At 36.8% G+C, this 24,901-nt stretch overlaps 1 protein-coding gene across 1 annotated transcript in view; it reads right to left on the bottom strand.

Moving 5' to 3' along the window:
- The window catches only part of LOC132704421 (protein O-mannosyl-transferase Tmtc3-like), a 91,297-nt gene that overhangs the window by 40,320 nt on the left and 26,076 nt on the right, over positions 1 to 24,901 (bottom strand). Inside the window, exon 2 of the mRNA XM_060674414.1 lies at positions 16,871 to 17,007. Within this exon, the coding sequence (XP_060530397.1) occupies positions 16,871 to 17,007 (137 nt within the window). The remainder of the gene's footprint in view (positions 1 to 16,870; positions 17,008 to 24,901) is intronic.

Raw genomic sequence — 24,901 nt, 5'->3', positions numbered from 1 at the left:
ACTTTATAGAGAAGTTTGATAAAGTCTATAAACCAAAACAAAATCTATCGTTGGATGAAGCCATGATTCCTTGCAGAGGTAGAGTAAGTTTCCGAGTGTACAACCCAGGAAAGATTACAAAGTATGGGTTATTAGTGAGAATGTTGTGTGAATCCGACACTGGATATATATGCAAATTTAAATTATATAGTGGCAATGGAGAAACATTGCAAAACCTGGTCGTAAACCTTTTAGATGGTTATGGAAATATTTGGCACCATGTTTACATGGACAATTACTACAACAGTGTTCAGTTAGCACAGAAGTTACTCTACAAAAAGATAAGAATTTGTGGAACTATAAGAGAGAACCGCGGGCTACCACACGATCTAAAAAAAATTACTTTAAAACAAGGACAACACAACTTCCGTAGAAAAGGTGAAATTCTAATACATATTTGGAAAGATAAAAGAGTTGTAAGAATGATTTCAACAATACACCAGGCTCGAATGATACAAACCCAGAAAATAAATCGAAAAACTGGCGATCTGATACAAAAACCAGAAACAATTTTGGAATATAATAAGTACATGAAGGGAGTTGATATAGCAGACCAATACCTTGCTTATAATCCTATTATAAGAAAAACTGTGAAATGGACAAAGAAGGCTTTTATGTTCATATTAAATACTGCACTGTTCAATTCATTTGTTGTCTTCAAGGTTCTGAATCCAGGAAAAAAAATAAAATTTTCATCTTTTTTGAAAAATATTGCGCAAAACTGGATTGAAAAAGGATATGTTCATTCAGAGAGTCCAGGAAATGTATCCAAGAGAGTTTCTCGCGAAGATGCACCAATGAGACTTTCTGCAGACATGAGACAACATAAAATTGTGAAAATTACTAGTTCAGGCAATAAGAAGTTTCCTCAAAAGCGCTGCAGAGTTTGCAAAAAAAACGGAAAAAGGAAGGAAACCTGTTTCATGTGCTCATATTGTGTAATTCCTTTATGTATGGGAAAATGTTTTGAGGATTATCACACAAAAAAAAATTATTAAATCTAAATAATAAATCAATATATAATAAAAATAATTTTTGTTGGTATTTTTTTCTTGTTTTTTTTAAGATTAAATATTTTAAAATCTATTAATCGAAACACTGCACAGAACTATATTTCTATCCATCTTAGCAACCGAGTGAACTATTTTATCATACTACAAAAACCTAAAATTGAGAAATATGTAGCATTGAAATCAAATAGCCCTAATATTATATCCTACTTTAAAATAAAATATGCCGGCTCTCAGCTATAACAACATCACTGAGCATTTTTTTTGTGGGAGGCACTCCCTCCCTATGGGACCGACCTCGGATCCGACCGCGTCAGGCGAAAGCCCCGTCCTCCCTTTACTTAAAAAAAATTCGGCGCCCCTCCCGGTCCCATAGGGCGGGAGGGGGAATTTTTCGAAAGGGACGCCGCCGAAAAATTTTCAAAAATTTTTTTGAGGAGGGAGGAGGAGGGAGGTCGGGTACTTCCTCCCCCGACCTCCTCCAGAACTTTACCGAGTTGGGTCCCGATCGGAACGACGGTCTCGGAGATAGCAAACTTTTTGACCTTTGACCTCCTCAAAACCTCAACAAAAAAATTCGCCAATTGTCGATCTCGGGCTCGACGCGTGGCCTGAGTATAGGGCTTTCGGGGCGTCCGGGTCGGGTCCGCCCCCGACCTCAAATACTCAAAAATCCGACGCTACCTCAATATTGAGGAATTTTTGAGGAGGTAGGGCAAGGCGGCGCTCGACGCCCCTCCGCGACCTCACTCACGCCCCGAGGTCGGAATTTTCGATTTCCGATTTTGGGAAAGTGAAAAACGCGGTCCTTTTTTTTGATCCCCCCTTGTCGCCCCCCGTTTGGGAGGAGATCGGGGAGGAGGGTATCGTAAGAAAGGCCGTTCCTTCGACCACCTCCCGTATCGATCCGAACCCGGCCGGACCTAACGCGACCTTAATCGACGCGTTCAACGACAACATTGAAAAAGGTCATATTTTTGAGTTTTTGAGGTAGGAGATTTTTGAGGGCGGATCCGGCGTTTCCGACCCGAGAAACCCCCCCGTGCCGGTTTCGAAGCGATTCGGCCGGTAAACCTCGGAGATAGCAAACTTTTTGAACTTTGAGGAGGCGCCCTCAAAAAAAACTCCACAGACGGGTATAGGACATGGGCCTTCAGAACGACGCCCGGGTATAGGCGCGTCGACGTAGGTACTCGAATTTTCGATCCGTCCCATAGGAGACGAGACCCTCCCTAACCTCAATACCTCCTCAATTTTGAGGGGCGTCCTTTTTGAGGGTTCCGGTGCGCCTCGGGCCCCTCTACGCGAATATACCGTCCGCGCCCCGATCCGACCTCAAATAACTCCGAAAACCTCGAAAAACCGAAAAAGGGCTACCTCCTCAAAAGCGATTTTTTGAGGTCGCTTCCTCCTCGAGATTTTTTTCTGAATTCGATGGCGAGAACCCCGACCCCCCAGGTCGTACCGTTTCCGAGATAGCCCCCCCGACTTCGCCCCCCTGCCCCCCATCGAAAAAATAAAACCGGTTTTTTCAATTGAAATCAAATAGCCCTAATATTATATCCTACTTTAAAATAAAATATGCCGGCTCTCAGCTATAACAACATCACTGAGCATTGACGGTATTCGGTAGTTAGGTATCAGGACAATGTTTCGGCAAGCGCCGTACGTAATTAGGATTTCTAAACGGCCGGTATAGTGTTAATACAAGTTGGCCGAGATATCAATCGCGTTGACTATTTTAATGAAAATCTCTAATCCAGTATTAGATTAAACCTAAAAACTTCCAAAAATTGCGCCTGGACAATTGAAAAAAAAGGGGAAAAGGGCCTTTAAACTCAAATTCCTGCATACAACGAAAGAAGAATGAAGTTTTGTCTATGGTTGCAGGGTATGTACTTAGAAAATATCAGGCTCCTGAACAATATTTTATACATTAACTAAGGACGGCACGGTGTCATCTCAGAATATTAGAATGTGGAGTGATGTATGAATCAGCATTGGATAATACATATTTTAAACGAAAAAATAATTGGACCATACTTCTTCCGTGAAAATTTGAACGCGATCACCTTTCTCCGATTTTTAGAAAACGAACTAAGTCGTTTATTTTCATAAACATTGGATTCGACAGTCCTTTAATCTGCTGACCACCGCGATCCACAGATATCAGATTTTGTAGGGGACATTAGAACGTAAAGTATATTTATCCCAACCGCAAACAAACGAAAACCTTTGCATTTGAATTAGAGAAGCAATTCGTAGCGTCCCTAGACAAGAGCTAAGAAAAGTAGTTAGCAACAATGAAAGGCTCATTGAAAAGTGCCTAGGGAAAAATGGTGACCTATTTGAAATAACTAATATTTAATTTCCATTTTGTGTTAAACGAATTCGTTTGTTCCAAAATTGCATTTCTTATTGGTGACCCACTTTTCTTATACTATTCTGTATAGGCTGTCCGATATTCGAACGTTCGTGGAAACTACATTTTCCTTAATTTAATTGCGAGATAGATATGCAAAAACAAAATCTAAAAAATCCTGAATGTCTGAAACCGATTTTTCGTCTTTTCAGTAGGCCTATCAACTTCATATTATTAAATACGGTTCTTGTATTTTTTAAAAGTTTCCTTAATTTTGTAACTAAGTTGAATGAATTAAAAGCTCCAATTAAACGACACTTCATTGTGTGTAAAATAAACTATTACATAAATAAAATCTGAAAAACGATTTCAATAAGTACCAGGTGTCTCATTTAGGGTGCTTTTGCGGAATCTATCCCTTATTTTTAGAGATAAAAGGAGACGATTTTGGCTGATTTAATTTTGGAAAAATGTATTAGCGTGTTTTTGAAAAAAAAAGTACGCACTACTAAGAAACATAAGTTAAGTTTATAAGTAAAAAGCGGTAAATACGTTAAAACATAATCTACGTCATTGAATTCTGCGGAAAATCTAAGAAATAAGAATATTGTTATAGCTAAAATCGATGTAATCGTAATTATCATTTTTAAATTTTATTAATTATTATAAAAATTGTTGATGTTTCTAAACGCATCATAGAACAAGTTTGTCCAGTTCTAAAATCAAAATGAGCTGAATAACTTATCTCCGACCCCCGATAGTGGGAAATAACCCCAAATTTTAATTATTATTCCTCCATCCTTACCCCGCGCCACCCGCACGTATTTTGCGAACATAAATAAGTCGGAGCGATTTTCTACTTAGCGGGGTAATTAGGTGGATACTTTTCTTTTCATAAATTCATTAATCTCTGTCAAGTGAGTTGTTAGTTGAAAAGAGGGGGCTCCCGGTTTGCGATTAATTATTTTTGGAAGACTTTCGGTTTCAATTTATAATAAGTCGCTAGTTCGAGGAATCGCGAAAATTTGTTACATAATACGAACAATAACCATTGTTTATTATCGTCGTTGCCTCTTTTGAGGCGCTTGGCGTTAATGGGCGTGACGCGACGAAAAGATAAGCGCCGTGAAAGATGGGATTTAAAGGCAACTTTTTCATTTCGGTGACGTAATTCTTACGGGGTCAGTGAGCAGCATTTGATGACACACCCCGGAAAATTCGACAAAACATCCACCACTGGAATTGGTGATGTATAGGCCGAAAGTAATTCGATGATTTTATGTGATTTTGTAAGTTGTTTGTGTAGATTTTGTATTTGAGGATGTAACGGTGCCATTTGTTTATAAGGAACTACCTTCCCGACGCGTAGAGCGCAACGTTGCAAAGTTCAGTGCGAATTGGGTTCTTATCATAGTGTGCATATTGTGGGCCGATAGCCTGCTATAAACCATAATTAATTTCCATAATACTCTGTGCGGAAGCGTTGGGGTTGGTGTATTCGCCATGTATGCTGTGGGTGCTCTCAGATCGGCGCTGCTGTTAGCGCTTGGATTTCGTATTGGGCACGGAATTATGACCGTGTTGGCTCGTGGGCCACGTCTTGTTAGTAACAATGGTTGTTACCCTTTGAATTTTTTTGTCGGGTCGGGAGTTAATAAATCGGCTGCGCCCAGGTCTGCAAGCTCTCTGTGTTCCATCTTCGATTCACCGTGCCTTAAGAAAAGGCACTCAAGAATCTGAGAAGTGCGTAATAGCGTCACAGAGGGATTGTGACTTTCTAGATTCATTTAAACATTCTTCCAGCTTAGGGTACGCCGCCTATTAAAAGAAAGTCCCTACCTTGTTAGGGGGATTCGATAGTGCTCCCTTTTTGTCTCTAGAATGTTTGAGGCTTTACGATGGTTCTGGTTGTAGGAAAAATCCTCAATTCGAGGTAAGTCCTTCTTCCTACTGCTGTTCTTCCGCGGTCAGGTTTTATTTACCCTGTACTTAGGTATTTACTGTTTTAGGCTTTTTCCTTTTTTTCTTCCGTGCTCCTTTTGGGCTTATATAACCTGCCCCTTTCGGAGCGCCTACCCGGGACCCAGTGGTTGTTCGTCCCGTCAGGCCGTCGTGTGTAGCATGTGGATGGTGCCAGAGGTCTTAGCAGTGTATCACCTGCCTGAACAGTTATATTTTCTGAATTCTCCAGAAATAGAAGCGACGAGGATTGCACAAGATAATGAACAAGGTCAGGCCTATAGTTCGCCAGCCTCTCGAGTGGCCTCTCTCCGTTCGGATCCAGTTTACCTTTACGAGTAATTAACCCCCAACCGACCAACCACTAACGCGTGTTTCATATATTTCAATTGCTAGACCTCAGTTGAAACTAAGTGTAGCCCGGACTTTAATCTAGTTTGCTAAATAATAGATTGCTCTATAAACTATTACATATCACATTATATTTCTCTTGAATAAGCCTATTAGCAATTTAACTAATCTAGTTCGCCAGTAACATATATGCTTGTTTATCAGTTACCTGTCACCCTATGAAAAAAACTTATTAGCGATTATAAGTCGACCAGGAGCTAGCCTGGGTAATTCTTGCCAAATCCAACCTTTTTTTTTGTTTTACGTCCCTGAGAGCGTGGCAAGGATTTGAAAATGATTTAAGTCAACTGTTTTTAGTTCAGAATAGCCTAAAGTTCATATGGCGAGAGTTTATAAGAAAGTTTTTTTGGTTTTATTAAAAAATGCTAAATGCATTAAGACCGCAATAAAGCAAATCAAAATAAACCTTACAAATTTGTTAAGGCTCTTGATGGCAGTTGATGAATTGTCTCAGTCGTGCTAGCGAAACGTTGGGAAGCCAATCCGACCGCTGATTTTGAGACCCGAACCAGAACAACAGTTCAAAATAAACATTGTAAATTTTTTAAGAAACCTCCACAGCCACTGTAATACTTTTTACAAAACTTATGCGTAGGTTTTTGTTTCAGTCAAGCTCTGAAGAAGCCAAAAGGATAATTGGCGAAACGTTCGACTCAAAAAAAAAACCGACTCAGGAGGAATCCAGAAGTTTTTGTTTTTGTTTTTGTTTTGGTTCACTGGTTTGGCTTCGAATTTCTTGGACAAGCCCAGCTTTGTAACAACAATTTCGGGGGATACAAGTAATATGCAGGACAAAACATTTTGTCTTGATGGTGCTAAAACTCTTGTTTGATTATTCAATTTCAGGGAGCATAGTATCTGAATCGTGACAATTTATATCGTTTTGGTCCTTTAGTTTTGTACTTTAATTCGGGTAGAGCTTTTTTTGCTTCTATATTGCAATTAATAAAAGTAACTCGCCGTAAATAATCATGTTCATTATTATTATGCCCTATTGAATGCAAAAAACTAATAATAAATACGGAAATTACGCTGCACTGTCTACCTCGGCAGCATAAAATATCGAATTGTTTCCCGGAAACGCTTTGTGTCAAGGTCGGGGTGGTTTTTGGCACGAATCCGATCTTATCCGGCTGCATTTTAATACGCAGCTTATTTTGTTTACGTTGCCCCACAAAAAATATGACGTAGGAGCCGTTTTCCCTCGGCTTAGGGTAATCGATCACCGGTAAACAAAACGTACTTATTTCGGACGCCGGTTTTTGTTTACACTGCCGTCGCATCTCGGCAAACAAGAGCTTTACTTGTTTTGGAGTTTCCGCATATTTGTATTTGACGAGTTCGCCTACGAAATGCGGCCGTAATATCGTTTCAGAGAAGTACGACAAAGAAATTGGGTTACTGTCTGGCTGCTTTCTAAATACACAGAATGTAAGGGCGCCTGGAGGTTGTATTCACGTGTTTTATTGCCTAGGAGCCATCTGATTTTTTAAATTATCAATACTTTATCGGCGTTTTAATATACTCGGGCAACAATATCCATCATTATTGCCTTGAAAGTGAATTTTTAGATGTCTGAAAAGACATTTTCTTCATTTCGAAATCTTTGGTGACCAAAAGAAGAATTCCGAATGATGCAGAAGTTATGACTACTAAGAGGGAGTGTAGTAATTTTAAATAAGATAGAGACAAATTACAAGTCAGAGTCAGATATTCGATTTGTTGTTAACTTGGACGTAGGTCACTTGAAAATTGTTAATCATTGTAAAAATAAGGACATCCGTCCATTAACCACATTATTCTATCACACGCACAAGACGCAACATTAACATTAACAAAGCTACTGACAAGACAATTAGACGTAGTCAGATGCATAGCAATTGTAATTGCGGCATTTGTCTATGACTAGTTCGCTGGTCAATTGAATCAGCGTGCTTGACTGTTAAATAGATATACTGGATTGATTAGTATCAGTATTAAAATAAGCCGCATTTGCGGTGGGCCAATATACCTAGTCGTTTGATATCTCGGAAACAGTCGGCGACAGAAAAAGTGACATGAATTTAGAACCACTGGTTGAAATTTTGAAGTTTATGCTGCGCTTTTTTTTTCATGGTGTTTCTTGTTTCTAATATCATATCATTTTAATCACATTACCATTAAAAAGATCGATTTTCGACGTCTTACATTTAGATATTTCGCCTAAAATTTACTTTCGCCAGGTAAACAGGCATACTATAAGAATTTTGAGGTAAAGGTTTGAGGTTTAGTATAAATTCACTGGACCACCCCAAAATAGCCGACTCGTAGTACTCGTTAGTTACAAGTAAACTCAGTTTAAACTGATGGAACGGCGTGATAGAAAAATGAAACATCCAATCCAATAGAAAAGGGGAGAATGAGGTGGTCTCCCTGTTTGATTACTTTATTTACCTATATATTCTAATTGAAATAATTTACACACTATTATTTGATGAACTAACAATAATTTTCTTTAAATCTTATCTCAGCACCTGTCAAAATATCAAAACAAAACTTAAAGACAAGTGTGTATTTTATTTTAAATGGAACACACTGTTTATTAAAGTATTTTTAAAAGAAATTATATCGTTTCCCATATATTCTGCATTTTATGTCAAAAGTGACGTTTGCAGATTTAAATATTCCTATTTATTCCTCCGACTCCTACTTTAGCGGTAACTGTCGATACTTTCAAAGTGTGGAAACACCCCGTTTTTATAATTTGATAATATAATTCCTATAACAAACAGTTGTAGGTTCGAAATATTAGCAAAAAAAAGGTTATTCCATGGTAAAAATGCTAAAGGGTTGTTAATTGGAAAGAAGATAACGGAGAAACATGGTGGAATAAAAAAGAATCGAGTGGTACAGAAATGGCACCTACCATTCACAATTAACAATAATTAATTGATAATTAACATAAAAGTTTATAAATTTGTTTAATTTCTGAAAACTGAACAAATTTTTTCAAAAACACATTTGCTGAAAAATATCCAGATCAACAGAAATTTACAAGACACGGTGTTTTAATCGTATAATGCGAAAATTCAAAAGTTTTAAAGATAATTTATTATTTTTATTATTTATTTTAGAATTTATTGATTTCTGAATAAAAATTGAAAATACCAAATTATCTTTTTAATTTGTTTTATTTACTATTAGTATTTTGTATATAATTTATTTTTATTTAGAAAACAAAATTATAGATCTTATTTTGTGTCAAACTACCATTAACAACAACAAATGACTTAGTTGAAAACTGTCGAATATTGATTTCTAATCTGAAAACAAGCCAAACTGGCGATGTTTTCGGCGGTTTTTTCGAAGTCTAAAACTTTTTCAAATAGGAAACATTGTATAAAGCACGCGAAATACGATAAATTAATAAAAATAGGGCATTGAAAAAAACACAACTTTTAACATTTTTTCATTAAATGGTTTGGTCTCACTTTTTGATCACCTTGAACTTATTAATTTTTAAAATATCAACACAGAGCATTTTTTAAAGGACTTCAACCCAAAATATCCAACAAAGGCTTTCAGTCGGAGAAATCGATATACATATGTTTCTACAAACAGATACATAAGATTGTCACCGTCAAAATATATGTCACATCCACTTGGTTTAAAGAAGGATGGTCTATATCACAAAAAACAAACAATAAAACAAACCAAAACAAATCTGGGGGTGGACTATAAAGAGATCTGTGTTGGTTTTTACTTTATCTTTAAATTCAACATTAGAGTAGAAACAGTAAAGTAGTGGGTAATCTTTAACTCTCTTTTTAAAAGATATGTCATCTAAGGATCTTATGTTGGCACTCAGAAGATTATACAAGTCAAAATGAAGAATATTGTCGATAGACACCCTGAATCTATGACAAAGTTTTAATAAATTAAGGCCCAAATCTGCTATGATAATTATAATTATCGAAATTTTTTGGTATTCATACACGATTTTTATGAATAAAACATAGCTGACAATGATTACGATAGCCAATTCTTATTATTTGCTTTTGCAATTTAAAAATTACCACCACAACACCGCTCCATACCTTAAATGAGAATGCAATAGAGCATGATATACTATAATTAGGTACTTATCAACAATCAATCCTCGTCCCAGAACGAACAGTCCATTGCTAAGTTTTGCTTTCAATTCACCAACATATTCCGACTAATTTTGTCCGTCATCGATAACAACACCAAGTAGTGTAGCTCAACTACCATATTACATATTAGCTTTTTAGTTGAAATCGTCAAGTGTTGGGTCTTGTCAAAGTGTTCAGTTTAAAGGCGTTATTTTCGAACCATTTGTTTGCTAAATGTTCAAGAGTCCTTTTCACACTTAATTCTTGAAAGGTTTTCCCAAAACTTATGCTGGTGACCTCATCGCAGTATAACACGCATCTGAATGGAAGAATCGAAACACCCAGTATATTGATATATATGAAAAATAGTAATGGCCCCAAAACTGGGCCTCGGGGCAAATCGTAGACTTTTTAACGTTGACATTTCTCCTTGCAACTCAACACACTGTTTTCTACCTGACAAATACGACTCAATAAGCTTGTAACGATTTCACGAAGTACTCGTTAGGATTTAGAGAAATTGCGAAATAATATAAATAAACTCGTTAACAGTTACCAGCCATTACTACTCGTCTGGCTCGCTCTAAATAAAATTTACTTCACAAAATCCATAATTGCAGTTTACCGGAACCATTCCACTTCGATAAGTGGAGCTTACTGTTAATTACATTAGGTACCCAGCTTGCTAACCAAACCCCTTGTCGTCACGAGCCGTAAAAGAAATGGATAAACTTTATCATTTTCAACGAAAACGTAAAATCATCGTCTTCGTTCCGCCGACAAAGGACGGCGAACGCGGATCGAAGTGGAAAAAAGGCAAGACAATTTTATTGCAATTTCTCCGTTGAATAGTCTCCGTCGACTTGGCAGCTGAAAAAGTGTTGCCGTATTATCGTGATTGATTTGTTTGCTTCGTCGACAACAATGTACACTAGACGGGTAAAGTTTATTTACGATATAAATCGTAAAAATTCGCGTGACGCTCTGCGAACTTGTGGGATACTTTCGTGACTCGTCTTTCTATTCTAAGTGCAAAACATCTTGATCGGCAACGAATCAAAAGCGAGCGTAATTCAGTGAATAACCCTTAATATGCTTTGAACAAAGAGCCAACGCTACTTAACGACATCCATATTGCTCGACACAGACGGAGATCAACGTCTCGCCCACTCCCACAATTTGATCACACAGACTCCATTATACCGGAGGCTGCTACTTAAACAGTCATTACTACCAAGTTTTCGTACATCGGCTTACACTAGATTTAAGGATGTCGAAATGTAATAATACCGAGCAAATGTTGTGCTTCGAAGTTATTTCAAGAAAGTTATAAAGAGAAATAATGAATACATAGCATTTACCATCTCTAATAAATTAACATCTTATTTTGCAGATTCAAATTCAAAATTCAACTTCTTTTCGAGGTCCCAGTTCTTTTATTCATATTTTAGATTAGGAAAAGATGTCTAATCATGTAAGTGTAGAGATAGGGTAAAGAACAATAAACAACAACTATCGTTAATATAAGAAACTTATGCAGAAAATGAATTTTAAAAATCAAGTTGGCCAGCTGCTGGTCAGAAACTCCTTGACATCCAATATGGTCATGCGCTTGTCAGTTCAAAACCGCCGCTTTCAACAAACAATTTTGGAAGACTGAAGGATCGTCCACAACCAATTTTCAAGCCATGGCCAGTTTTCAAATAGAGATAGGCAATTTTCGTGCGTACGATATTTTCGAGTATGCAACCATCCACAATAGCAATGTCTATCATTTCAGTGAAACGGCACCAATACCATTTCTCTAGGAGCCAATCATGGTGGTCAACCGCTCCGATAAATTTCTTGTACTTAGTGTTTAGTTATGGCTGTGGTGTTGGTACCTGTGTCTGATTCTCCTTTTTCCATCTTTGTACTTGGCGAGTTTTTCCTAATTGGTAGCAAGTGAGACACATATTTGTCATTCCATTTCAAACCAGAATTGTATTGTTAACGTCAAATCACCAAATCACATAATCCTTCAGGCTCATTTACAAAATTCTTTGATAACATTGTTGCGGTTCGGTATTCCTGTGTCGTACCAGTACCACTACTTCTAACATATTGGTGACAACTCTGGTTCCTAAAGATTTTTTGGTTCGTCAGGTTGATCTTTAGGTTCATTGTCACAATAAAGTGGAACTTTAGAGCAGTATCCATTATCGTCACATAGAGCCCACAGTTTGAAACCGAATCTTATCGGTTTTGCTTTTATAAACTGTTTTATCAGGTGATATCCGTAATATCTGACAATCATCTCATCAATTGACAAGTGGTCATGGAAAATACCTCACTTTCTGAAACGTTCACTATTCCTCTCACTGGGTAACGAATGATATCCAGTAAACTCAAAACCCCAATAAAAATTTTGATTTCTTCATTACTTGCTGAATATTCGTGTTTTTTTTTTGTGTTCTTGTATACCGTATTGTATCGGTGATCGTAAACGGCATCGTCAAAAAATATTCGAACATTTCTAAAGCATTCGACAATTGTTCTCCTATGACTTCAAACACCTGTTGGAAATCTTCAAAGCCCACAGTTTCATAGTTTGATTCGGATATATTAAAGTTCGTTGGCAACGAAGTAGATTCACTTTTTTCTCACTTAGGAAACTTTGAAAGTGGTAAATTGTCTTCTCCATCAGAAGAAGTTGCTTTATCTGGACTATGGGATATCTAGTACGGTCGCTATACCAATAGCTTCATCGTTGGTATCATCTTCATCGGTCAAGTCATCAACTTCTGAGAACAATGCTGCGATATCGACATCAATTTGTTCTGAATGTAAATATTCATCAGCCTGCTCCAATGTCCTGGCTTTTCTGGACATAATTTTGAACAAAATCGAATTTGTAAATAAAAGAAATCAACCATATGTAAAGTCCAGTTCGTGAATGTTCAGGATGCCCCCAAGTATATCAGCTGTGCTCAAATGAGGATGCTGGGCGTTATTGGGTTATGTATATGAGAAAATGGCGCAAAATAGAGGTTCCTATTCTATTTGCAGGACATCTCCCTGTCCTGACGGTGAGGGCGCTGCATTCAGACCTTCCGAACTTCGCTTCCTCCCCTAAAAGAGCCCTCTCTCGTGGAGAGTCGGGATACTTCCTCGGACGCAAAGTGTTCCTAGTACTCTTAGATGGCACTGTACTGTAAGTATGCCGGCTTTGCCAATAAACGACGTCATTTAGTATTCCCACAGGTAACAATCCAGAGGAGCTAAAGATGGATGAACTTCGAGAACCCATCGTACATTCTTGTGCAAATATCCTACTGAACACTTTGCAGCTAGTAGTTCGTGCTGCAGTTCGACGGCATCGTTTGTGTGTGGATGTTAATGGTGACGAACTACTTACAGCAATATCTTTAAGTTGGACTTTAAGCTATACTTGCGCCCAAAAATGGGACAACTCCGTTAATTATTTTGCAAGTTATGGATAGCTCCTGTCCTTGTGTTGATTTTAGACGGTTAGTCTACCAGACCAGACCGCGGGGCGCAAGATTATTATGGTTAATTGTTAGACAAAGAATATTTAACATTTTGCCAAAAAAAAAATCACTTACATAAAAATCTTTTTTAATTAAAATACATTTGTCAGTATTTACGAAAGATGCTTTCCTAGTTTTGTGCATTTTCAAAAATTTTAATGATGAGTTTGAATTCTAAGCAGTAAACAACATCATTTATTTTCCCTCTAAATAACTAAATAAAATTACTTTCTTTTCGGACATTGTAATTTGCAATATTTATTCCCTGTTATATGGTTTATGAATTTTCGTTGTCAATGCATGTCGTGGGTCTGTGCTTGTACGGTACGAATCGATGGGGCTTCTGATCGGGAACTTCTAATGGATACCTCGTTTGAAAATGAAGAACCGAACGAATAGGAGCGAGGCCGCCGCGAGGTTAATGTACCTCGTGCGTTTACACGGCATTTGGATTTGTAATTATTCGTTTACGCCCAGGCAATAAAGATCCCTTTAGTTTTAATTCTAGTTTAATGTTTCCTGAGGCAGAAGTTACACATGTATAGCATAATATAGGAACATTATATAAATAACATAATGAATATATGTTTTAACTTTGAAAAAATAATAATTTGGCGAAAAACCCGCACCTCGAAGAGATGCGACGTTGCCAATTAATCGATTTCATCCGCGTCACCCTGCAATTTCTTCCACCGTTTGAAAAATCATTTTTACTATTTTTACCTTGCCCATATTTCTGCCACGGTCGTATTCAATAACGCGGGGGGCCGCGAGGGGGCCCAGACAAACAGCGGCAATAAATCGGCGGGGATAGATGAGTTTAGTCGGAGGGTTTATCGTGGGTTATCGACGTATCATGCAGCTGCCTTAAATGGATAGATCAGCGTCAACTGCGGCCCCGGTTATGCGGAAAACACTGCCGCATGTTGTCCCCCCTCCACCGCCCCCGCCCAACGGTCGATAGCTGTTGTTTTTTCCCCGCATTTTTTTTTTCGTGATATGATTAATTAGTCCGAAACAAGCCGTCTTTAAAAGTTGAAGACGCGGGTTGGCAATTTGGTTTTAGTTTTACGTGAATAATTTTTGTATTAGCATTTTTGGGACACACTGTATTGAGGGTCTAAAAACATGGCTATTTTGAGAGAGGAAATAATTTGAACCCTTAAGAAAAAACATCCAAAATTTGCTCCTTTAATGGTCTTTCAAGAAAGAAATATTTTTTCTACTCCCTTCTATAAAATACCTACTATACACCGATCTCGCGTGCGGAAAGTGTAATTTTAAGACGTCATTTTCCCACGAATCCGAGCCACTTCGAACTTTGGGACCGGATGTTTTCGGAGATTTTACCGCACGGCTTGAATTTTGACGTTTCTCATTTCTGATGGTCATGTCAGTGAATGTATTCGTGCTGTTTTGAAAAAATGTACCCAAAAACTAACGGTCGTAGAAAAAGTATAGTATGCAACACGTTCGGTAAACTTTTTAACTCACTCGTGAGTCAAATGCCGTTTACCGCACTTGTAGCATAATATACTATTATCGCACTTGTCGCATAATATATGAACTTATTTACTCAGTTGTCAGGTATAAATTTGACAATATCATTTTGTCCTGGCACCTCGAATGGTTCTTAAATTAGGGTCACACTAATTCGCATACAATAGCAAGACGAGTTTGGGGAATGATGGTAATGTGACAGCGGCCCTACTATAGGTAATTTACTAGAATAAGAAATATAATATAATAATAAGATAGTTGAAGATAATTGAAATATTCTAATATGGAGTAAACAAAAACTTATATAGTAAGAATAATATTAAAATAGATAAAGTACAAAGGCTAGGGTTGTCGAGGAACGGACAAGATCGAAAACTAAAAACTTTCTGCGGTATGTTGAAGGAAACAAGACACGAACCGGTGGAATTGTCGGAGAGTTAGTCAAAAAGGGAAATATTTTTCCGCCGGTAATTAGGTTCGGTATGTAAAAATAATTAATTCTGGTTACTATTTTTATTTATTAATGCAACCCAAGAAACCGCAAACTAAACATATATACATCCTGTATAGTCTGTGATTGAAACTAATCCAGGCCAGCTGACGTGGTTGTTCGAATGGTTCCGCTGTCGCCCTTAAACGACTTGGTCGATTATATAACTTCGATATATTTTCTCCGGTTCGCAGGGGTGGTTTTGATGGCTGAGCATGGAAGGAGGAATAACGCAGTAACGATACTTTGATATTCTTAATATCTAACGACTTGCTCTCCGGTCGAAGTTTTATGCGAAAATAACCGCCTCAGACGCATCTCCCCAGATATAGACTTGTGAATATTTAACCCGCTCAAGCGTGTCAGATTCTGACGGCGTCTCAACCGAAAAATGGATAAAACGAACGCGGTGGAGAAGATACAGTGCGAGGCTCTAATTTGGAATAAGTTCAGTAAACCAAAGAAACTCTTTTAGTATTTGAAATTACGCATTTATTCGAAGGAGGCGAGTATTAGTCGCTTCGTTGTTATTGACTGTTGTTCATTGATTGTCAAAAATTTACACCAAAATGTAGTACTTTAATGATGATTGGCTATTGCAACAGAAAACTGAAATTATTCATTTATGTACCAGACAGAAATGTTCTAAATTGATTTTTGAGTACATACATCGCACTCAGTCAATGTATTCATGCCGTTTTCACGAAAATGTACTCAAAAATCAATGGTCGTAGAAAAATCGTTGTATAAAACACATTGACAAACTTCCTTCAGTCACTCGCTTATTAAAGATTCGATGCGCTCCTGCCAAATCAAACTCGTGATTAAAGTGGTGTTGCATACATAAAACATTATTAAAAATCGTTCATCCACGAGAATCCACAAAATAAAATGTTAAATAAAAATTTTGTCAGCAAAAACTTTTAACCCCTCTAGAAGGAGGCATTTGACTTAGAAAATAAGGAACAAAATAGCTTTCTAATTTTTAATTTAAGAAAATTGAAATATGTTTCCTGGTCTGGACGATATTACTTTATAAACCACCAAAATGTCGTTAATATAACAGCCAAAAAACGATAGCAGCAAAAAAATTATCTGCCGAAACAGGAAAACAAGTTCACTTTGCTACAACAGTGAAGTCTGTCAAAATATCAAATCATTCTTATTAAAATGTCACTTTGCTACTGCAGCGAGGCAAACTTATCAAAGCCAATCTTGCTGACTCTGGCTGGGATTCCGTCTTCAGCAGTGTAGTTCCCGCCGGGGACACCCCGTATAGACAAGGAGCTTCCGCGTGGCAGATAAACCCAATTAATTACTCACGGAACCTCGCATTGTTATAAACGGATATTAATTAGTATGGAAATTACCACGAAGAATGTTCGTGACGTGAAAGCGAATTCTAATTACGACCGCTTTATTTCGCCAGATTACTTTCGACACAATCCCAGTCTTACCTGAAATACATCAAGCACACCACCGAGTGCAGTAACATGTTGACGAGATGATAACCCATGGGCTCCAGCTGCCCGAACAAGTAATTGAGTCGAAAGGTGAGCACGCAGAGAGGCCGATACGACTTGTGACTCTGTTCCTGGAACAAATAAATTCTGGAATTATAATTTTATCGATTCCGGTTGTATGGAACCGACCCCGTAATTAGGGTCGGCGTGGGTGAATCAAACATTTGTGTCGTTCTTAATCATCACCCGCAGAACGACGAGAAAAGGAAAATGGGGAAAATGAAACTCGCATAGGCGTAGCTAACGTACATCGATTATCTCGCGAGCCTGCAGCAAGAACTCTTCGACGATGTTCCTATCTGTTCCTCCCTGTGATGTTCTGGAAAATCTTGAAATAACGATTTATTCCGCAATAAATCGTTTCCCACAGTCCATAATGTGCAACAACTAGCAACACTAGTGGAGTAAATTGATCAGATTAAACTGTGGGAAGAACCTCATTCTTCAGTGGAGGAAGACGGAAAGCCTGCGTCTGATGTAGAGGTCACGTAAACCAAAACTAAAGCCACTTTTCGAATAGACACGATTTACAGATATAAAAGAGGTCAAAGGTAAGTATACTTTTAAAACATCCAAAGTTAAGTTTTATCTGGCGCCGTCTTAAGAGAGAAAAAGGTTGGCTTACTTAGCATTGTATTGTACTGTATATTGTATTTATCATACTTATTCTTAGTCAAAGTTCTTAAATTCTTATTACATTATGATCGAAAAATTAAAGCCCACAACACATTCGACCAATTAGCGCTGGGGTTTCAATATCGAAGCAAATTGTATGTTGCGTCTTTTTCCTTTCCCAAATGCAAATGATAATGTGGTCCAGACACCACCCAAAAACTAATAGTCGTAGAAAAAGTATAGTACGCAACAAATTTTTTATGTCACTCGTTTATTAAACATTCGCTCCGCTGTGCTTCGCTCGTACCAAATAAACTCAAATGTCGTTTAATGCACGTTATCAAGAACACCAAGCTAGGAGAAGTAGCCTTGTATTCTTCTTTTAGGTTGTCTGCTGCAACGGCTCTGATCGAGGGTATATCTTCATTATTCCGAGAAACGAACCAGGAGACCAGGCATAATGACGATATAATCAGAGCCACATACACGAAATTGAAGAAAGATAGACCTTGATCAGATGGTTTTCAAATCAATTTTCTGTGCTTCTTTGTTATTTTGGAAAATGAGCGATCTTCGTTTAGCTGTCAATATTCCTTCAACTGCCATATTTTTTTAAGCTATGAAACGGATTAGAAATAAAAGCAATTACGCGGAAATGTAAATCGAAACGTTTCTGTTCCTTCACTCGTACTCGCCACCACGCAGACACACGCCCATACACAGGCGTGCGAATTCGGGAGGAGTGAAAATTAGCTAAATCAAACGTTCTCGCCATCGCCGACGCTCCGAAGCTATTAGTTTCTGTCAAGCGAATATGATTTGACTTTGTAATCAGAATCGGGAAATTATTGTAATCACATCTTAATATCCTCCCCGATAAATTGATTTACGGATCTCGTACTGTCGCCAGATTGATTCCTCCAGTTTACCAGCTCGTTCGATTATAATCATCAGTTCCTGTTTTGGAATTGCGATTTGACTTTTTCACATACTGCAAGTAAGGCTACGGGGGCAACACATAAAATCGCATCGGGTTTTTTGACTTCACGGACAATCAATGTAAAGAGCGTATTAAATGAAAAAATATGAGGTATCACTTTTATCGGTTCCCGTAATAAGAGACCCACTAGTTGTTTGGGCGTGCTGATAGTCTATAATTGGTTGCAGACCCCGAGTACGAGGTGTGTTCAAAAAGTGGCTTTTAAGTTTTATCAAAAAGTACACTTGTGCCAACGTTTTTTCCAATCCTCGAAGCATAGCGATTTTTTCTCTATCTCCTCAATCCTTGCAAACCTCCTTACTTTCATGGGAACAGGAAAAAGTCGCACTGGGCCATATCCGGTGAATATGGTGGCTGAGGCATGCTTGTGGTATTGTTTTTGGCCAAAAAGTTAGACACAACCAACGATGAATGAGCAGGTGCATTAACGTGATGAATGAAATGATTAAAGAATCGAATATAAATTGATTTTCCAAAATTCCGGACGTTTTCTTCGTATTGCTTCTCGCAAACGGCGCATAACTTCAAGGTAATGCTATTCATTGACCGTACGACCTTGTGGTAAGAACTCTTGATGTACTACGCCAAAGAAAATAGAAAGCAAAACCTTCACATTTGATCGAACTTGACGTGCTTTTTTTCGGTCTTGGCGATTCCGGGTTCTCCCATTGGGACAAACTGGGCTTTGGTTTCGGCGTTATAACCCATAATTCGTCACCAGTTATCACCTTTTTGAGCATAACAGAATCATCATTGACGTCTTTTAACAACTCTCGAGCGATGCTCTTTCGAAGGTCCTTTTGTTCAAAACTAAGCAGATTCGAAACAAATTTTGCTGATATACCAAAAATGCCCAAAATTTCGGAAAAAATTGCATCGCCCGATTCAATAGAGATGCCGACGTATTCAGTCACTTCTCTAATAGCGATTCGATGATTTTTCAACACCACTTTTTCAATGCTTTCACAAGCAATTGACGTGCTGGGACGTGCAGAGCGAGGTTCGTCTTCTCGGTCATGTTGGAACATGTTGGAAAGTAGATTCACCATATGTTGTCAATATTTAAAGTATTTTGCAGCACAAAATCATCGAGAACACAAAACACGTCTCACAAAAAAAGGTAACGTTCAAACTGGCTGAAACGGTGAACATATGTGAGGGAGATGTGTACAAACAACAACAAAATAATGTCAAAGATCGAATGTACGTAGCCCGTCCAACTACAACCTGAATTTTTGAACACAGCTCGTACATTTTCAACAAAAAGGGGCAAAACGGTTGGAAAAATGAGGACTGTTGGTTAGTTCATACCTGGGCGGCGCGCAGTTTATACGAACACGGAAATACATCAAAACAAAAGCGAGATATTCGTAACTAAGGTAGTTAACGTCTCTTTTGATCGGATCGTCTGAAAAGTATTTTAATCACGGACCGTTTCCCCATGGCTTGCCGTGCAAGCAGCTTTCACAGGGCAAAATTTTGCTTTTTTCTATCCTTGGGGAAATGGCTTCGCTAACGACTCTCCGAATTGCAGCCGCCATTACATTTTATCTTCTCGTTTAACCGTGTGTTAAGCTGTTGGTTGCTTTGACCCACCCATGAACCAATAAGACAAAAGTATATCAAAATATATAAACGTCGTCCTAACTTGATCTAGTAGTGACAGGGATTTTATTGATTTATTCCGGGATGTTAAGTAACAGATTCCCTCTAACCTAATGGCAATAATTGATTTCCTGGTTTCGTCGACAAACAAAACTTCAGGAAAAATTGACAAAAAATGGCACATAACTCGAACAAAAACACCTGTTTTTGAGTGTTTCCCTCCGACTTGCTTTTGAAATCCATATGCTCCGCTTTGGTGCTAAACTTTTTTACATTTGAACTCCTGAGCTTGACAGGCGGAAAATTGTTCTCTCTACAAAGGGCGATTTTTAACGTGAAAGGTTACTTTAATGTATGAATTTAAAGAGATCTCGATATAAAACTATTTTATATAGTTGGTGTTTTAGTCTGCCGTCTACAATAATGTAAACTAAAAATAAACAGTAATATTAATTATTATTATAACTATAATTTATTATTGAACTGAGGTGGCTTTTACTTGATGAAAATCCATTTAATAAAATAAATAAGAACTAAAAGTTCATATTTTCACGAAATTATATATTATGTTTCGACAACACCGTGTCAACAGCTCCAGCAGTTAAACTCTCTACAAAATTAGTAAATATTTTCAAGTTCCACACAGATTTTAAACCAAAATTTGCAATAAAAAATTCTTTTGAATTAATCAACAAAATTAGAGATATCAAAATCTAACTAACGCAACTCTATTGTCTTTTGATGTACAAAACTTATTTCCCAGTATTCCACCTATGGATGTGATAGATTTCGTAGATTTCACCCTAACTCGGAAACAGGTTAACCCATTGGTGAAACAAGATTTATTAGATTGCTTAATAGTATCTTTAGACCAAAATTATTTTAAATTTAATGGATAGATTTATATCTCTAAAGAAGGTTTGATTATGGGAAACCCACTTAGTCCTTTGTTAGCCGAGGTTTTTATGGATAATTTTGAAAATATCATACTAGAACATCCTTTAAGTATAAGTTTTTTATGGTGGTATAGATACGTGGATGATATCTTCGCTTGCTTTGTTGGAACGGACAGACAATTGAATTCTTTTTTAAATTACATTAATTCATTACATAATCGTATAAAATTCACAATCGAAATTGAATAGGATAACTCTATTAATTTTTTAGACTTAACTATTACGAAAGCGCAAAACAAATTAGATTTTTCAATATATCATAACCCTTCACACACGGACACATTTATACATAACAGCTCAGATCACCCTTATAGACACAAAATGGCTGTATTTAACTCTTTTCTTCACAGACTTCTTAATACGCCACTCTCAAAAGAAAATTACAACAAAGAACTTAATATCATTAAACAAATTGCACTGAACAACGGCTACAATCCGTCCATTATAGATAAAATTATAAATAAAAAACAAATACAGACAACAGTAAACTCTATTTATCCGAAACCTAATACAGAACACGAACAATTTAAGACAATTACATACATAGGAGAACCTACTGAAAAAGTTTCAAAACATTTGTCAAAATGTGGTTTAAAAATAGCTTTCACAACTAACGACACAATAGGAAAATATTTAAAAAACAATAAAACGAAATGTCCAAAATCCCAAAAATCAGGTGTCTACAGGTTAAAATGTGGATCTTGTCCTAAAATTTATATTGGACAAACAGGTAGATCCTTCAAAAAACGCATTAGCGTTTAAAAACAATAGTTTAGATTCTAATTATGCTACACACTTAAAAACAGAAAAACACATTTTTGACGAGAATTTTGATATTTTACATACAGCCACAAAAAGTAGAAAATTAAATTTATTGGAAGCCATGGAGATTAACAAAATGAGAAATTCAAATGTATTGCTTAACGATCAATTAGATTTAAATACCTCTCCTTTATTGTACTTAAATTCTCACAACAACATAAATTAAGGTTTTATCGTCATTTTTCGGTATATATAGTAGCAGGTAGTTGGTAAATATTAAATTTGATAAAGACACGGTGTTGTCGAAACAATTGTCATGTTTAGTTCTTATTTATTTTTATTATTTATTACTTATATAACGAAGGTAGGCGCTCTCCCGACCGTCGAATACTTAGGCAGAATAAAACTCGTTATATAATAATATATACAATAATATATAACAATAATCATAATTATAGTAATAAAGAGTGTTTATATCATCATGTTTCCAAAAAAAGATTACATTTAAGGAAAGGAAGAAACGTCGGTAGCCAACTGAGTTCCTCTAATACAACCTCAACGGAACGTATCTGGTATGTAGTCAAATTTACACAAATTATAGGAATATCTCAAGCAGGCATTTTGAATCCGATGCCAACTCATTTTGCCAATAAAAACTGGAAACATAGGAAAAGTTAGATAAGTGAATTGGTCAATTTCAGTTTAACGGGAGTGGCTGAAGTTCTACAAAGAAGTTATGAGGAAACATGGGTATCAAATAGTAAGCTGCTATGTAGAAATACACCAAGGTGTTTGCAGCACTCTTTAGAGTTCAGAACAACGTTTCTTAAAGTTATATTTGGTAGGAAGTCATTAGCTAGAATACGTAGTCTATTTTTGTGGAAAACAGTGCGTTGTTTTCTTTCTATTAATTAAGAGCCCGTGATTCTCTGAGATGCGACTCAGAGCTATTATATCTCGATTGATTTTATTAGGACCCGCTGTAGCTTGCAGGTATTTGAAAGACAAGTAGAGTTGACCATCATCCTCATGTTGGTAGGGAAAAACAATTCTTAATTAGTTTACTGAAGTCTGCGGTATAGATAGAGGACATCGGGGAGCAATAATATCTTGACACCTTTGTTGACATTGATATAGGATGAGTAGGTGTTACAAAATACTCTTTGAGATCTTCTTTTGAAGTAACTTGGAAAAAAACACAGCAATTCGTGGTTTAATATGTCAAAAGCATTACTGTAATCCAACAGTATCAAGCAGGTGCTATCTTCCCTATCGGTGGTAAGGCTAATGTCTAAAAGTGCGGTACTAGTGCTGTGATTGTTTCTTAATCCCGAGATTGAGTAGAAGGTTAAATGTTATTTTTGCTAATAAAATCTGTGAGCTGCTCATCGACAATTCTTTCTAGTATCTTTGACATGGTTGGCCATATACTTATGGGACAAGAGTTTTGGTTAGTTTTTGTTATACTTCTTTGAGATTCGAAATTTTAGGTAAGGAATTAGGTTGGGTCTCTTCCCATACGGAGAAAACATATTATGGGACCAACAGTAGTTTATGCTATGTGGTAAAAGATGGGGCATGAGGGACCCGAACCCGTGGCACTACCGTTAATCGCACCATTAAAAAACAAATATCATTCTTTCCAAATTTTTTGTCTAAAATGTTTCCCTATAAGCTAACATGCATTCTTATTTGACAGTTAAGCCATTTGGGGCACGGGAAGTGCAAAACTAAAACCATGAGTCACTTAATGTGGGGTGTGCACTTTAAAGTTATTGTACCATTTTTTTTTCGAGAACCACTTAACGAGCCTAGATATTGAAACTTTTTGCAGAATGATTTACCCCAACTTCTTTAAGAAGCTGATAACATTGATATCCAACAAATATGTGGATTTTTAAATAATCATTACTCACAGAAATGGATATGTAGAGGTGGATTTATTGGATAGCCTCCTCGATCTTGTGAACACCACTAGAATTTTTGTTATATGAATATGTTAAAGATCGTGTTTATGTGAATCCTCCTAGAAGATTAGAAGATATGAAAAATAGGATCGGGACGCCTGCAGGAGAATAACACCGTTTATGTTAACGAACATATACGAAAAGGACTAAACATATATATTCAAGTAGAAGTGCATATTTTTGAATATTTATTGAGCCATAATAATAACTAAAAATAAAGTGAGTTAATTTGTGGTAATATTCTTTAATTTTTCTGTGAATTTAAAATTCGGCAGTTATTTTTACCAAAATTGCTAATAACTGTTGCTTTACCTACGGCTCCAAGAAAGTTCTTTCTCCTGTTCATTTTTTAATCTTAAGAGAGCCCTATTGGCTAATAGTTTTCTCATAGCAAACTAATATTATAGCAATATATGAAAAAGCAATAATATATATCGTGTGCCATTTACAAAAAATGAGATTCTATAATTTAAGATGATCCGAATATATTTGTTTATTTTGAATAGCCAGTAGCATCTAATTAAAATTCAGTGGCATATATCTTTTACGATATCTTCGAATAACGCTAATTTCAATTATGGCGCCATCCTATTTTTTGTTGCAAATGTCAAAACTACTTCAGGAAAATTAAAATATTAGAAAACTATTCGGTATAGCTATGTATTATTATTAATAAAAAAGTTGGAGAATTTCAAAACGAATTCAAAATAAAATTTAAAAATGAGTAATCCATTTAAAAAAGTGTATATGCTATTCGTCGCGCTTTTTTTAGTCACCTTGTATGCTTAAAAATAATTTTTTCCAAAATATTTTTTCCTAACTCTTGAAACCAATGAGATAATGTGCTTTATTATGAAAAATCTTTGGACTAACTCGATCATAAAATAACAAATAACGCTTTTAGCCTCGCCAGCCTATAGGTCGATACGGAGGGTATACATATCTACTTGCACACTGTCGTCAGTTCGAATATATGCATGTTTTGGAGTCTTGAACACTTCGCAAAAGAGTAAGAAATAATCCAGCATATATGGTTATTTTCAAGCGCCATTGGGGTATA

Source organism: Cylas formicarius, unplaced genomic scaffold, assembly GCF_029955315.1.
Source record: "Cylas formicarius isolate icCylForm1 unplaced genomic scaffold, icCylForm1.1 PGA_scaffold_7__23_contigs__length_41026272, whole genome shotgun sequence".
Classification (NCBI taxonomy): Eukaryota; Metazoa; Arthropoda; class Insecta; order Coleoptera; family Brentidae; genus Cylas; species Cylas formicarius.
This window is presented reverse-complemented; position numbering and strand designations above follow the sequence as displayed.